General features: G+C 38.0%; 1 protein-coding gene across 6 annotated transcripts in view; it reads left to right on the top strand.

The window, feature by feature from the left end:
* Nucleotides 1–2,928: 2,928 nt before the first annotated feature.
* NTNG1 (netrin G1) overlaps nt 2,929–16,147 on the top strand; it is a 271,609-nt gene continuing 258,390 nt past the window's right edge. For 5 of the 6 annotated variants that reach the window (XM_039329619.1, XM_039329617.1, XM_039329618.1 and 2 more), the window contains exons 1-2: nt 2,929–4,171; nt 10,697–11,409. In XM_039329619.1, coding sequence (XP_039185553.1) covers nt 11,164–11,409 — 246 coding nt within the window. In that variant the 5' untranslated portion in view covers nt 2,929–4,171; nt 10,697–11,163. Of the gene's footprint in view, nt 4,172–6,286; nt 6,348–10,696; nt 11,410–16,147 lie in introns of all 6 variants that reach the window. The other variant, XM_039329616.1, reaches the window with a different exon arrangement.

Genomic DNA, 16,147 nt, shown 5'->3' with positions numbered 1-16,147 from the left:
GTCAGACAAGAAAGGCGCTAATAAAATAGCAATCAAATATATAATCTAAATTCAGGAAAAGCAGCAGCCAAAAAACAGAACTATGGAAATTACCACTGTGACAGAAAATTGAGATTAACACAGCAGGATCCATATATAAAAACCTGGCACATATTAAGAGTAGGAAGCTGAGGAATTCGTACTGATGGACAGTTGCCAAACACTTTGACAGAGCTGGTAACTTGGAAGTATCAATTTTCAAGACTGTCAAAGACAGCCATCTATAATAAGAAACATAAGAGAAAGGAAATCTGCCATATTACTCTGCGGTATTAAAAACAAGTGTAAGAAAACTATCCATTGATACATAAGTAATGTACTGTACATTCTTATTTTCTCAAGACATCATGGAAATTCACATCTCCAGCCCAGCAGACTTGACCAATGAGATTGAGAACCTAGACAAATAGAAGATGTGAAAATATATCTTCTAAATTTCTTCTAGGAAAGAGAAGGAAAGGATGATCAGCAGCAAGACAGAGAGACTCAGTTACAGTTGAGAGATCTGAAAGATCAGAAGGAGACAGCATCATGGAGAAAATCTATGCATGTAGTCACTAGGAGTCAAAACAACTTGATGGCATATAATCAACAATTAGAAAAATTCTTCTAGTAATCTTTTTTAAAACAAACAAACACCTCCTTGGCACCTTTTTCTCATTATAAACCCTTCTCCCTAATCCAGGAAGAAATAAATTATTTAAAATAGAATGCTCTCTGGAATTTGAACTGGTCAATTGTCTCTTCTAATTTTTTTTTTTTTCAGTTATAGAGTTACACTCAGAGATTTAATCCATGGAGAAAACCTGATTTTTGTGCATCCCGAAGCTGCCACCATTCTTGTTAGCATACCTATTTCGGTTCAGTATAGCTTTTGTGAAAAACAACACATTATTTTGATTGATAAATTAGTTATTTATATTAATATATTTTTATTAGCTGGTGATTTCACTTCCGGGGTGATAAGCACTTCAGCAGAATTTGCTATTGTGGGGAACGATATTCATTTGTTCTACTATTGGCCCTGTAATGCAACATGTATATCTGATATGTACAGATTCCTGTGTATTTGGAAAGAGAACAGCATTAAGGATAAAAACAACTAAACTTGGTTGTTCCATCTGTGTTTTTAAATGTTCAAATGAAATTTCATTCTATCATCTGGATTATTTCGAGATATCAATAAATAATTCTGCAAACATGTAATAGTTGTAATATAGTGTCTATATGCATGTTACACTGAAATTAAAACTTACTTACTTCCCTCCTCCCTCCCTTCCTTCCACCTTGACTTTCTCCTTGCCTAAATTAGACAACTTACTCTCTTCAATAGCTTTCTATATGTCCCACTAGCTCTGGGAAAGTACATCCAAGGTGAATGGACTGACTCCTAACATCGTTAGCAACTTCTCAGGTGGGCAATTATGGGAGCTGAAGTCCAAGCATAGATTGAGGGAGTCTGCCCCAACTCTTTCAGGAGCATCCGATTTTTCCACATGCTTAGCGCAATAATTGATATTCAAACTCAAGCACTATTTTAAAAAATACATATGTAGTTTGGCTGCGGATGTTGGTAAATGGCTTAAGATTCACAGCAGTATAAAACAGCCTGGCTCCACTTCACTGATCATTCCATATTGTGTGGCCTCATCAAATTCAGAACAAATTGTGAAAAGTGCAGGGAAAATGAGGCAAGGGACATAAGAACCCTATAAGACTCAAATATATAAATCACAGAGAAATTGCTCTGAATTTGAGCAGAGCAAAATAAATAATAAATAACATTCAGATAACTTCTTCTACATCCGGGAAGTTTTTATTTTGTTGGTGGATTGTAATTGGTTTGTAGTGATTTTTTTTTAAAAAAATGATTCTTACTTACATGACCTTATTTAATCTATATTTTATGGGATTGTTTTGCAGTTTATTGTAGTATAATATTTTTTATAATTCCATTATCATTAGTTGTGTTCAGCATCGCTAAATGGTATGCAAATGTACACAAACCAGCAGTAACAAATTAGTTTCTAGCCAAAATTAAACATTTGTCAAATTTGACCATAGGCTGAGCATGAATATGTAAAATCAGTGGGATTTAAACAGCTTAACCTTATCTGAAACATACAATTCAGTTTAATATCAATATCAAGGTTGCTCACTGGATACCGGTGCTATGGAAACAATAAGAGTTTATATAAAATTTGAAAACAAGTCCCAACAATCTCAGAGAATTCATTTTATTAAATAAGTATCCCTTCTGAACTGGGGGGAGGGGGGGCTTACAGATTCCTTGCTTTTGAAACTGATCAGGCTGTAACCAGCAAATTTCAGCTGCACAACATTTTCACATGCCTTTAAGTTCAGTAAAAATATACAGTATCTACATTTCTACCCTAGAAATCATTAAGACTTTTAAAATGCTTAACTTTTAATAGTGTGGTGGCAGATGATTTGTTGGCTATTCGTCCCACTAGATTAAAAAGAAAAAGAAACGAAAAAGAATCTCTAGACTATATAAAGCAAGCTGTTGCCTAGGAAAATTCATCATTTGATTTCAAACCAATCAGAAATGAATTAAGAAAGCAATATGCACATGTGACATGACCAGTAGTGGAATGGTATACCCTAGGCTTAGACGTGAGAGCGGTGATCTGTCCCTTTGCAGATCACCGCTTCTGTCGTCGTAAGGAGAAACCTTTTGGGGGAGGGTGGGTCTGTGGTAGCGCGTAGAGTACAACTCACAGGCAACAGTATTAAAAGCTTTATTTAATAAAGGGAATGCAAACTTGGGGTGGTCTTTTAAAATTGCTTAATGGCTACAGAACGTCCAAGAAAAAGTTCGGGGGGGGGCTTTGAAGTTGGAGCCCTAAAAAAAAAAAAAAAAGCACTCGAGGTCAAACGTTCGCATCGCCAAGACGAGCGCTTAAAACAGGTGGCCGGAGACGGCTAAGCGGAGCGTCAGGAGTGGGCAGCTCGAGCTACCTTCGCGCGGGAGCCCCTCGGCTTTAGGACCGCTCGGAGCGCTCCGCTCTGGAGGTAGTATAAGCTTTGCAATCTCTCTACTCGCGGTGGCAGTTGCAGAAGATTGCTTTTAAGTGAAACGGCAGGGCCACCCCTCCTGCGCTTGCCTTCTCCCCCCTGCTTCCCCAATTAATCGAGCCCAGTCCTTAAGTTTGCGAGCTTCTCTTAGCCACGGCGAGAGCGAAGGGAGCGCCTGCCGCCGCGGTCTATCTAAGGAGAACGGGCCATCCAGAAGAAGGCAGACTCGGCGCCGACGGGGTGCATGCCTCTTTCCCCCCCCCCACCCCCGATGGACTTTTCTGACCGGAGCGCCGCGACGTTCCCGGGAAACCTCTTCGATCCTGCCCGGCCCCAAAAAAGGAACTCCGCGGCGTCAAGGCTAACCGCGGGGATTGATGTCCCTCTTCGTCGGCGGCGGCAGCGATCGGAAATAAAATGAAAGCTGGGGGGATCCCGCAGCAGCACCACCAGCAGCAGCAGCAGCCACCGCGGGAGCAGCCACGCCACCTGGAGCTGCCGCGGCCGGCCGGCAACCAACCACCGCACCGCGCCTCCCCATCAAAAGTTTGATGCCAAGAAGTGAGCCCGGCACAAGAAAGGGCGAAGGCGGGGCTGGAGCGGGACCGCTAGAGGAAGCTGGCTAGACCCCGCCGCCGCCGCCGCCGCCGGTCTTCACCCTCTCCTGCGCTGCCCTAGTCTTCCCTCTGGTCCGATCCCTGCCTGTTTCGCCACCCCCACCCCCGTTCGGGGAGGACTCCCGCCCCATCGTCTGCCCGACCGGGCTGATCTCCAAAGGGGCAGCGCCAGAGGAGTGGCTAATCCAGGGGGCGCGCGAAAGAAGCGCGGCTCGCCCGCTCGCCCGGTGGCTCCAGCTGGGCTTCGGGCTTGGCTTTGCCACTCGCCAGCGGAAGTCTTTCGCCGCGGGCTGCAACTTTATTGCCTAGGGGCGGGTGCGGCAAGGAGAGAAGGGACGGCCGAACACGCCGCCGTCTCACCCCGACACCGCCGCTGCTGGAAGGAAAGGAAGTCGGCTTAAGCCAGCGCTGCCATCCAGAGTCCGGAGCAAAGGCGGTGGTTTGCTTCCGTGGCCTCGGCAAAGCGCAACGAGAAGGTGAGTAACTCAGCTGATCTCAGGCTTTTCCCTTGGGCCTCCCTACGGGTGCGTTAGCCGTGCGGTTCTTGAAGGGTCGGACAGTAAACTTTCCGAGAAGAGCTGTCGCCACTTGACTCTCTTTCCAGATTCCGGGGATGGAATCGGAAGAGTTTTGAAGCTGCCTTGGGAAACTTGACTGCATACAAACGAAACTCCGCCGGAGCTCTTGTTCCCCATCTAGGACAGGATGAATTGAACTCGCCCCAGCGGGTTGGAGAGGTGGATAAGGTGATCGGGCGGTGGCATGAGATGCAGGGCTGGAGGTTAAAAAAAAATCAAATCGAGAAGAGAGAGAGTCGGCAGGCTTGGGTTAAAATATACAGTACATTCATTCATCCATCCATCCATCCTCTGGAATTTTGACTCTCTTCACAATTGATACCCTGTGTAGAATCCTGGCCTGTTTAGGGATCACTCTGTGGCAAATAGTTATTCAACAATTAATGTGATTTTATTGCATCTCCTCCTCCCCCTTCTCAATAACCAATTAAGAGATTTTAGAAGAGAAAAAGGAGATAAAACTTAGATACAAATAGAAACTGCGCCCTCTAGCGTTCATTTGGAAATTTTCCACAGGAAAGGCATTCCGATTGGTTACTTAAGCAAAAAAAAAAAGTGGGGGGGAATCTGTCAGCGGGGATTTCAAAGCCTTTGTTCGTAGAAGGTGCCGTTTGGCCGTATTTATATCCCAAATATATAGAATGGTACAAAACTGGCATCTTTTCCTTCTAAGCAATGAAGATATAAATCCATTGGCTTACAGGCAGCGCATCACCTTCATGTGTGTCCATGGATTGCTGAACTGTATAATTACTGCGTTTAAAGAGGGAGGGCTTACTTTTATCAGTAATTAAAAAAAAACAATGATAGTTTTAAAGTAAAAAATGTTACAGAATATAGAACAGCAAGGCAACAAGGAATGAACAGAAGGGCCTTGAATAGAATGGCCTGTAGCTTGAGATGATATTAGTATGTCATACTTACGAATCTGAATATTTTTCCTGTTTTAGTTTCTGCAAATACAGATTTTTTTTCCTGAAGGAGAAAAGAAAAATAGGATACAAAATACAGCAGCAAAATATTGGAGGAGGTTGTGTTATCTCAGACCTTAATTCAGATCTAAAATATCAGCCTGATTTGATAAATTTGTATCCAGCTCTTAAAAAACACCAGATGATGGAAAGGGGTATTCAATAGCTCTAATGCTTAAAATTTGTGACTCTTAATGGAAAAAGTAGTTGACAATTAAGAATAGCTTCTCATATTAGCCTTTCTTTGCTGGTATTTCTGTTTTCCAAATACATTTCTTTTAAATGCAGAATAAAATGTGGATATTATTAGCAGTGAATCTAATCTTCTGACTTTGTCAAATGCAGCTGACTCAAAATGCTTTTTACAGTTCCCTCAGAAATAAATGTCATTTATATCATTGGAGAAATATTAAATATTTAATATTAATAAAGAAATATTAAATAGGTCCACAATGGAAGAAGAGCATTTTGAAAGAGTTTGGATCTTGCCTGGAAAATATGTCACTTTGTGATAATAGATGGAAAATCATTGTGGGGCTGTGGTCACAAGTAAATCATAACCAGAAATGCTTTTCAAGACTGAAATGCAGGATTTCTTGTTCACAAAACAGGGACTTCTCAGCTCTTTGATACTCCTTTCTTTGCATACCATTAACTGCTTAAAATTTGGCGGGAAAACACCCAAGAATGATACAGGAAGTTATCCAAGGCAGAAGATTACCTACCATGGCTGATTTACTGCCATGGCACAGGAATGCTGGTGGACTTGTAATTACAGGTGCTTTCCATCAGTACTTGAGGGTTAATTTCATTATGTCGTTGAAAATCCTGACATTTCTAAAGAAAGTACCTATGGTTAAAGAAGGAGAGGCGATTTGTGAATAGATAGGTATTACCACCTTCCCTATTCCTGCAACTTAACTAAGAATATTTCCTTGAAGTCAAAGCCAGTGATTCAGCCTTCGTTCTGCTTTTTGAATATTAGTGATGTCCCACAGTTGGTAACATTTTTTTGTGGCTTTCTTTCCTTGTAATGCTGCAGGCAAGAGAAAATTGGAATTGTCTGACACGGGATAAGAATGACTCACAGTCCTATTTTTATGGTAAATCTTCCTTGCCTTTCTTCTCCCTTGCTACATGTTAGAAGTGTAATACTTGATGGATGTTCTTGAGGAGATGATAGGTATATTTTCCATCAGTAAAACTTGTAAAAATAACTTGGTCTGACTAGATAATTGGAAATCCTCCCCACCACTTACTAGAATGGATTTGACATTATTTCAAGTTTGAGGGCATAAAGCACATAGTCATATTGCCCAATTCTCACTTGTTCAGCAAACTAATTTAGCATTTATGAAAACCAGTAAGTTGGCTTTAAATGCAGAAATTTTGTATTACAAATTTATATATACATTGTGTGTGTGTAAGCATTTAAAGAGGGTGTCTGTGTGGAACTATAGTTACGTTTTTGATTGTGTTTAGAGCATTATTACTATTGGTGTTCAGGAAAATTCAATCAGAATTCATACAGAACAGAGGATAAAACACAATCCTTAAATTACAATTGACTAATTGCTGTATAGATTCCTCAGATGGTACGTGTGTGTGTGTGTGTGTGTGTGTGTGTGTGTGTGTACCTTTATTAAAATAACTATTTCGCCTAAATCAAAGGACTACATTCAGTTTGATTCACAGATAATAATGTTAACAAAAGCCTCCAAGTATAAGCCTAGGATAGATTTCCAAATAATACATATAAAACTGTTATTCAGGGCTTTACTTTATTTTTAGAATTGAGGTCTCTATATAGAGACAGTCCTCACCGGGGAAGTTCTATTGATTAACTACCTAATCAGCTTCTTAGTGCCAGTTTCTATTATGAGACAATGATCTTCGTGTGTCTGTGGGTGTGGATCTGTGTGAGAGAGAAGAAACAGAGAGAAGGATGGTATTTACAGGGACCGGATCACTACAAGATGCTTAATTTGTCAGCAGTTGCTGATCAGAATGGGAAGTTGGTTGTTTTTCACAGTTAATTGCATCTGGGATATTGTTCATGGGTATCAGCGGGTGTCAGCGGGTAAATGTAAACAAGGTTTTGTGAGAGACTAGCAATCCTCCGAATACCTCTAAGAAGGGGAAGCTAGGTTGTAGAAGTAAGGGTTAAAATTCTGTAGGAGTAATGAGCTTTCAGTAATAAAGGACACTCTAGGTGTCCTGGTGCCAGAACTTCATTGAATGTTGTTAGCATAATCCATTCCCCCCCCCCCACCAGTGGATTGCAGTCACCTTTTCTTCAGACTGAGAGGCAAGATTCTAGAGATCCCTCTAGTTTCATACAGCAGATTGTGCAATCACATGGTAAGCAAAGATTATAACGCGAGAGAGGATTTAGCAAAATAGTCCTCTGTCAGTTTTTAACACTTGTGTTAGAACTGATCAGATATGAACAGAGGGGGGAAAAAAATCTGGAACAAAATCCTACATTATTCTTCTTTATCACACTAGATGTTCAAACTTGAAAGTTTGATCTTAAGAAAGCTCAAGTAAAAATCTCATTCTTTCAGGCTTAACTGTTTGGATGGCCTTGACATTAAATTCGGTTCCACAGAAATGTGTTTAGGATGGAAGTGAAAACATACAAGTTCATTTCTACATTAAGGCGATTATTTCATTGTGCTCTTACTCAATGAAAATCTGTGTCTCATGAGTTGCAGTCTACAGGTGCAACATGGGGTGCGTTCTGCTGTTATTAAAAATTCTCACCATCCTTAGCAAATGATCTTTGAGCCAATATCTTTCCCTGTGTCAATGAGCTCATTAATAATGAGACACTGCCGACTGCTAAGCTATGCTGCGTTAGCTCTTGCCAAAGCATGACATTTTTAATACATTAATAATATGTCTGAAATGTAATGGAAAACTATTAATCACACTCTCGACAGGTGCCAGAAATTTAAGCTGTAATTGGCTGTTTCTTGTCAAGCATGCCAGTCGCATGTTCTGATACTTGAATCACCTGCACAAAGGTCTCCACTTTTCTCTTGTCATCTTGTTGAATGAGATCAATGCTACACTCTTATAATTCTGTGTAATTATCATAATCATGACTTTTTACTTGCTTCAGCAGTAATTCATGGTCTGGGGGAAGAATGTACACTAGAGCATTTGCACCATTTGCTGCATTTTAGTGCAAATCTTCTGCCATTTTGAATGTTGCTTTTCATTTATTTGCATTCTGATATGAGTCTCCAATTGTTTTACTGGAGGTTGTTGAAAAATATGCTTCTTGGAAGTAAAGCTGTCTTGGACGGAATTGGACTTAATACCACCGTTAAATGGTACAGAAATATATAACTTCTTCAGAATTCATTAGATATTGTCCTTGGCAATTTGTTAACATGTTGTGCAAGTCAAGGAACTATTTGTTTCTATTTATAAATATTAATTTAAAATGCATGCTTTCAGACCAAGTAGTTATTTGAAATTAACCAAATCTTATTTCTGAATGATCAGATAGTCACAGATGTAAGTTGGTGATCAGTAGGTAAGATAAAAAAATGTAAAAAAAAAAAAACCCAAAGAAAAAAATATGTTGAAAAGGAGATATAAGAAATAGCTGAAGGGGATGACATGGTTTTTAAAAGTACCTTTGAGTTTGAGTGCTCTACTTCATTCCTGAAAAGAAGCTGAACTTTCTAACAGAACACTGGTTGGTAAAATAAATAGGAAACTCCATGTGTCCATAGGGCAATTATTGTAATTTTCTATAGAAACATTATACAGCCATCTGTTGGCATTGCATTAGAGCTATAGCTAGTTTCAGATCCAAGACAGTGTTATATTTGAATAAAGAAACCTCTTTACAGATTGGCTTTGCATTCCAGATTCTTTCTGCCTGAAAATAAGCATTTTTGGCATAAGCTATTATGTGCACAGGTCACCAAAATGCAGTGTTCTTCTTTTCATGTGATATCATAACTCATTTTTCTTAACTCATCAGATTATCGGATCCCAAATAGAAAAAAATATTGGTTTTGGGAAATAGCACAACTGTTTCCAGATGTTTTTTTTTTGCCATGCGTAGGAATTTAGTAAGAGATTAGTGTGATTCCTTAATAATAAAATTTTAATTAAGAATATAGCAATATGACTGCATACTTACTTTTCAGTGATTGTGTGGGAAGGGCTTATTACTAAATAATTACTAAGAGAATACTTAGTAAATATTGCATTCTTTTTAATACATTAAAGCAGTTAAAAAAACCAGGATGCTGCAATACTTTTATGAAAGGTTTTTGTTAGAATTTGTTCTAGATTGATGTAATCAAAATCTGTATACTCCAGTGTTCTGTAATTTCACAAATGGTTAAGATCTTTAAAATGTTTGTCATAATTTAGGTGGCATAGTTTTTAACTCAAGTAAATGTGCACAAATGCAGTTGCATACAGTAGCAAAGAGAGGGAGAGAGAGGAAGAGAGGAAAAAAAAACCTGTAGACAGTTCTTTTATCACAACTTAATTAAAATCTGGTTAGAGAGGAAAGTGTTGAGGTTGGATTGAGCCTAAGGGCTGTCACGTAGCCATTCCTTGAGTTTAAATGCCTTGCAAAGTTGACAGAGGTCAGTGTGAGAATTTCTTTGATGTGCCTTTTCTATCACTTAAATTATCGCCCAGCATTTTATGTCCCGCTCCAGTGAACACAGAGGGTAGATGAAGAAGATTGCTTTCTCCTGTGGAAATTGACACATAAAGGGACTTTAAAACAACAACAACAGCAAATCTATATAAGGAATTATTATTATCAGCTGCAAATGAGCCAACTGTTATCTTTGTCATTAAACACAATTAAACAAAAGCAGAGCTCTTCCAGTACTAATGAGAAAAAAAAAAATCCAAAGAGGCAGAAGTGGGCTCATCAGATCACTTATTAAGCTAACAAAAGCTGAGATGTGTAACAGATATTTTGAGCTCTCAGAGGTCTTCTTTTGAAGAGATGAAAAGCATGCAAGTTGCTGTCAGTTCTTTGTCGTTGTAATAAAAGCTTTGACACCTTTGGTAGATTGGGGAATGTATCCCCTATTTGGCTATGAAATATGTGACTGGTTTGAGTACTGTTGCTGAGCTCAGATTTGACAAGATGAAAATCATGCTCTTGAGATGGATAGATGATAGATAGATAGATAGATAGATAGATAGATAGATAGATAGATAGATAGATAGATAGATAGATGAAAATGAGACCAGAGTTAAATGTCTCATGTCAAAATAATTTTGGGGATGTGTGATTAAGACATTTGGTTTATTTTAGCAAAGCTCCTCCGGTAAAGGTTACCCTGTTTTTTCCAATATACTTTGTATTGAGCAAGGCCCTCAAAATGTCAACATTTTCAAATATTTTCTATTGCATTGATCCTGGAACGGTAACTCTTACTTTTATTGTTTCTAAAAGGGTGCTGGTACCAGAAGAAAAGAATGACTGATGGCAAACAGACTGTAAACCATCATTTTGGTCCATCAGCTGATTCATCACTTTGGCTGACTGTTCCTCATGATCTGGAAAAAAGGAGGATCGCTAGGGATTATTGACGGTACAGCTGAGGCCTGGCAACACTGCTAAATTGTTACCTGATTTTGGACCTTATTTGCCTACGTGATTAAAAGTCCTGAAACACCTCAGAATGTAACAAGCATCCTTCACTTGGCTTTGAACGATATATATATATATATATAAAATATGCTTGGATTCCATCAAAGTTTGCAAAATTAAAAACACAGTTATTGTAACTTAAGCTCCTCTCTCCTTTGGAACACATTTTGCAATAAGGTTGCCTCTCTCCCTATATATTTATGTATAATAAAGACTGCACTTAGTTCCATATTGGTGATTGCTGTCAAGGCACTCAAAAGGATATAGAGATGTATTTGTCAAGATTCCTGTCTCTCCATGCCCTATGGGTTACTGTGTCTTCGGTAATGCAACATTATCCTTCAGTTTGGGGACATTATGATGTGTGCAAAACACAGATTTATATGGATGAAGACAAGATTTGGGATTATACTGCCTGTCAGCCTGAAGCCATAGATATGATGAAACACGTAAAAGTAAACCTGGATCCATCTAATATAACATGTGGAAACCCACCAGAGACCTTCTGCGGAATGGTAAGGAAAAAAGTATAAATCTTATTTTTAAGCATAGAGCATAGATCTCTCAGAGAAACAGAATTATGTCTGTCTCCTGCATCAAGACCAACATCTTTAGGACTGACTGGCATTGTTTGTTATGGGACTAAAAAATGTCTGGCAGAGAGGAATTTACTAGAAGCTTTTAAAGCTGAAGGGTAAAGTAGTCCATTTTGGTCTACTTGAATGAAGCAAAGTGTTCTTGAATTGTTGCTATTCCTTTACTGCTTTTTTTAGGCTTCAGGACCATAGACAGCTCTGAAATTACTGCATCTATTCGTAAGAACCCCCATAAAGCTTATTATTAAATTTTAACTTTCAATCATTTGCCCCTATAATAATCCTAAAAAGTGTATATAACTAATTGACTTAATTTTACTTACATTTAACTTAAATCTGTTTAGTTTGTGTTGTGGCCTATATAATTTTTGAAGTTTTGATTTGGCTCAAAAAGGATTGCTGTTAGATTGGATGGTAAATTTGTTTTGGTATGTTCAGCTTTTTAAAGATTAAAATGATTGTTGGATTTCAATACTGTGCCATGTAATATTTTATATTAAGACCATGGCTTCTGCAGGATTTGTGTGGCTCTTAAGAAAATAATCCAGCAACATGTATCTATAACAATTGGGTTTTTCAGAGCTGATTAAAATGTACCATTTTTACTAAATATACAGTATTTGATTATGTGCTTCTGCAAGTGCTATTATTTTACTTTTAACTGCAAGATATGAAATATACTTCTCTGCCATATGCTGAAAATTGCATATTGAATGGAGGATGGCTCTCTAATTAGGGCGATTCTTCTGAAAGGATAAATAGGGACAAAAATGACAGATTTAGTCAAAAAGCCTGTGCACTGTCCAGCATTCATATCTTGTCAAACCGAGATTGACAACTCCAGCTGAAACCAGTCCTAGAGATTTCAACTCCTCACAAAAAAATAGCATTTCATACACATATGTGTGCATTTTTGCATTTGTGCTTTATACAACTTGTAGAAGCTATTCAAAGAACAAGACTAAGACCATTCCCCCTCCATCTCTATTTAAAATGAACAATGTTCAAAATTAGGTGACCCTCTATAGAGAAGAACCATTCTCGCACGAATAACCAACAAGTCGTTTTTGCACACAGTAACATACAAATTTACCCACACATTTCCATTCTGTCCTTCTAGCAGCAATAGAAGAAAAAGAAGAAACTTCAGTATGGTGATAGTGTGAGGAGGAAATTTGCACCGGGAAGGAAAGAAAAGAGAAAGCCATGAACAATAGAAAAGAAGTCAAGGGCAGAAATAGCTAGACAGGGGAAAGCCTGTCTTTTTGACATTATAAAAAGGGTAAACATTCAGTGGCAGCAAGGGTGAGACTCACATTTCCAAGTTACTGATTTTGGAACACATTTTAGTAACTAAATCTGTGGTCTTTTGTACCTGCTGCCCATTCATGTTCTTTCAACAAGCTTTCAGTTCTTGGCAGACATAAGAAGAACTCAACGAGATTATTAGGGTTTGGGCATTCTCCTTTCTGGGTAGGTAGGATAATCTAGTGATTTAAAATAACCATCACTTTCATTTGAGACTTATGACTTGACATCTGCAAAATTATTCTTGTTTAAGAGACCGGGCTCTCAAGATTCAGAAGCTAAAAGAAAGAGGGGAGATGTAATCCAGATGCGTTGTCTAATTTATATGCAACCAGCATTTCAGCTGGTGGTCATTTAACATCTGCCATGTTGAAGCAGATAATAATTAATTTTATAAACTATTTACATAAGGACTCTGTCGGTACACTTTGTAAACCACTTCACCGTTAAACCACCAGTACCCCCAAAATCTTAGGATAAAAGCAGAGGAAATTGACAGAATAAGGAACGGAATTGCATAGGTTAATGCTGTAATGTTCGCATCATTTGATTACTCATAACATGTTGTGCATCAATTTTGACTCAACCTGTACGCTGTCATGTTCTGAGAGCAGAGAAGCAAACTTCAGTCAGAAGCCTCGTTGAGATGAGTAAGATTTCCGCAAGAGTGATCCTAGACATGGCACTTACTCATTTCACTTGGATTAGGCAGCAAAACATCCTACTTGTAGTCATCTGTGAGCCACTATATTTAAATTATGGCATACACTTATGACATGTGAAGTAAACTTTTTCTGGAGAACCGTTGGAATTTGCATTTTTGTGCAAAGACTACCGTAGTTCATAAGTAGAACATAATGCCTTGCAGATCTCTAGGTTGAAAAGCAATCAGCCGGTGTCAGTAATAATGAAATGATCTATGTAAAATTGCAATCTGATTTGGTATAAGGAAACTTCATCCAGACTATTTGATCTGATAGAAAGGAATGTGATCTATTTAATTTTGGATACCTGAACTCTTAAGGAATAGTTGTTTCATACTGATAATGAAAGACAAACATGGATCACAAGATTTTTTTTTTTTTTTACTAACATAAGGTGTTCCAAATCACATAAATTAAACAATTTAGATATGATAGATGGCATTTGCTTTAAAATATGCCTGGAATCCGTCTGATAGGTTGCCTCCTTCGTTAGGGTCTTTGGTGCCTGTGGCTTCAAAAAGCAGAATTGTATTACTCCCAAGTTGCACCTCAGCAGGAAGAGTGAACTAGGGTCATTAATATAACATGTGTTGAGACTGGCATCTCTTTGATTCTCGAGTTGCCAATTAAAAAATAGAATGCAGTGGCTCTAAAAAGTGTGAAATGTGTGAATTGCAATCTTCATTTATGATCTTGTGGTATATTTCATTATGCCTGTGAAGAAGAGGTTAGGGAATTCATTCAGCAAATATTGCCTGTAAAGGCAAGTACTGTAGCAAGATCCCTACTGTGTTGTCTAGTCAGCTATATTATTTAAGAAGAGAAATTTTATGCTCAAATTTCTCTTGAATTTTGTTTATATTTATAAACTAGAGTGATACATACAGGCAAGTTTTCACTATATGTGATCATTCTAACCCATGGCTAGATTTAGCTAGTACTTCTATCTGCTTTTCAAGAAAACAGACAGAATCCTAACCAGGTTCCTGCTGTTCAAGAGTGGACTAGTTAGACTAGTTAGTTAGACTAGTTAGACTTAATCTTCTAGGATAATGCAAAGTATGAGGCAAATGTTGAAAGCCCAAATATAGTGATTTGATAAAGACTGGAATTAAAATAAAATATGCTACTCAACCAAAGCTCTGCTAATTTAAGATCCTAATGGATCTTACTAATTCCAGATCTTCAAATAAAAAAAAATATAGATGGGGGAACTCTTTTTTTTAACTATATGCAGTATACCGTATATAGACTGTTGGTGTTTGTGTATATGGAAATTTTTGTTGTTTTCTGAGATACTTCTCTAAAAGGAAAGATACTGTAAAGAAGGGGCTGGGAGTTCGGCAGAGATAAAGAATAAAGTGCTACTATCTGCAAGCTGTTAACTTGTAATTCACAAAAAGCCGAAGACTGAAATAATGACATATAAAAAAGAAAAGTTGCTGTTAAGGCTCCAACAAACCTTGGCTATCATAAAGCGGTGCAGCAAGGCAACTTGCAATAGTTTCATTATCCCTTTTGTTCCTGAAAAGTTTATATGGAGAATTTGAAGGCACCTGTAGATGGACATATATGTTTGTGTGGCTTTCGGAGCAGAAGTGCTAAGGATGGCAAGCCTTTTCAAGTGCCACTGTGGATTTCACAGCCAATCCAAACTAAATTAAGAAACAAAGGTTATTAAAAAGAAAGTGAAAGTCTTCCCGTATGTAATTTTGCCACAGTGTTATGAGCTGAACCTTCAGTGTTTTCCTTAGAGATTTTCAGCATCATTAATACTGTGTGGCTTTCATTACCAATACATTTTTATTTGCTGAGAAGAAAATTAGGAAGTAAAGGACTATCTGGTGTCATGATGATGTTTACTGAAATAATTAAACTGTCAGATACCTTTCAACAGACTAGTTTAGAAGGCAAAATGAAAATTATTTGTAAATGCCTTATTAATACATGCATGTCTTCTGCAGAACAATGAATCAATACAGTGCTGCTGTGGCAATATCAAGAACAAAATCTATTCTGGGAGACTGCTAGCTGATAATTTTTCACAAAGAGGAAAATAACCAATTCAGATGCCACACCTCCCATTTTCTTTATAAAAGCTCTTTGAAGTGTGAGCTGCCTTTTAGGTTTTTGTGAATGAAAGTCATAACAACTTCTAAGTATTGTATCAACATTATATAAATGGCTGATTTTTTTTTTTTTTTGAGGTTGTTTTCTGATGTAATTTATTTGTTGCTTTATTTCACAAGTTTGTAGGGTCACCTACCTCAACTAAGCAAGTAAAGAAAGAAAATACATGGATAAAATAGCACAATTTAAAAGCCAGAAGGAAACACAGATTTGTTTTTGTTTTAATTAAGGCTCCTTGTAAAACTAGCACAACGCAGAAAGGATATACATACCAGAACTGCCCTAGTGTGTTGTTTTGTTTTGTTTTATAGTCAAAAGTGATAATAAAGTTTTAATACTTTTTTAAAACTGGACTTATTCCCACCAAGAAACGTCTGTGAGGCTTCTGAGCTCTGTGTGTTCTCTGCCATGTTGTAAGGTGAATGATATATGAATAAAACCAATGAGGTCGCCTTCATTTTCTTTTTTAGGTTGAAAAACTGTAGTAATCACATTTATACACACAAGACAAATGA

Source organism: Crotalus tigris, unplaced genomic scaffold (assembly GCF_016545835.1).
Source record: "Crotalus tigris isolate CLP2741 ecotype Arizona unplaced genomic scaffold, ASM1654583v1 scf7180000024401.5802323, whole genome shotgun sequence".
NCBI lineage: Eukaryota > Metazoa > Chordata > Lepidosauria > Squamata > Viperidae > Crotalus > Crotalus tigris.
The sequence above is the reverse complement of the archived record's forward strand: the minus strand, read 5'-3'. Positions and strand labels throughout refer to the sequence as shown.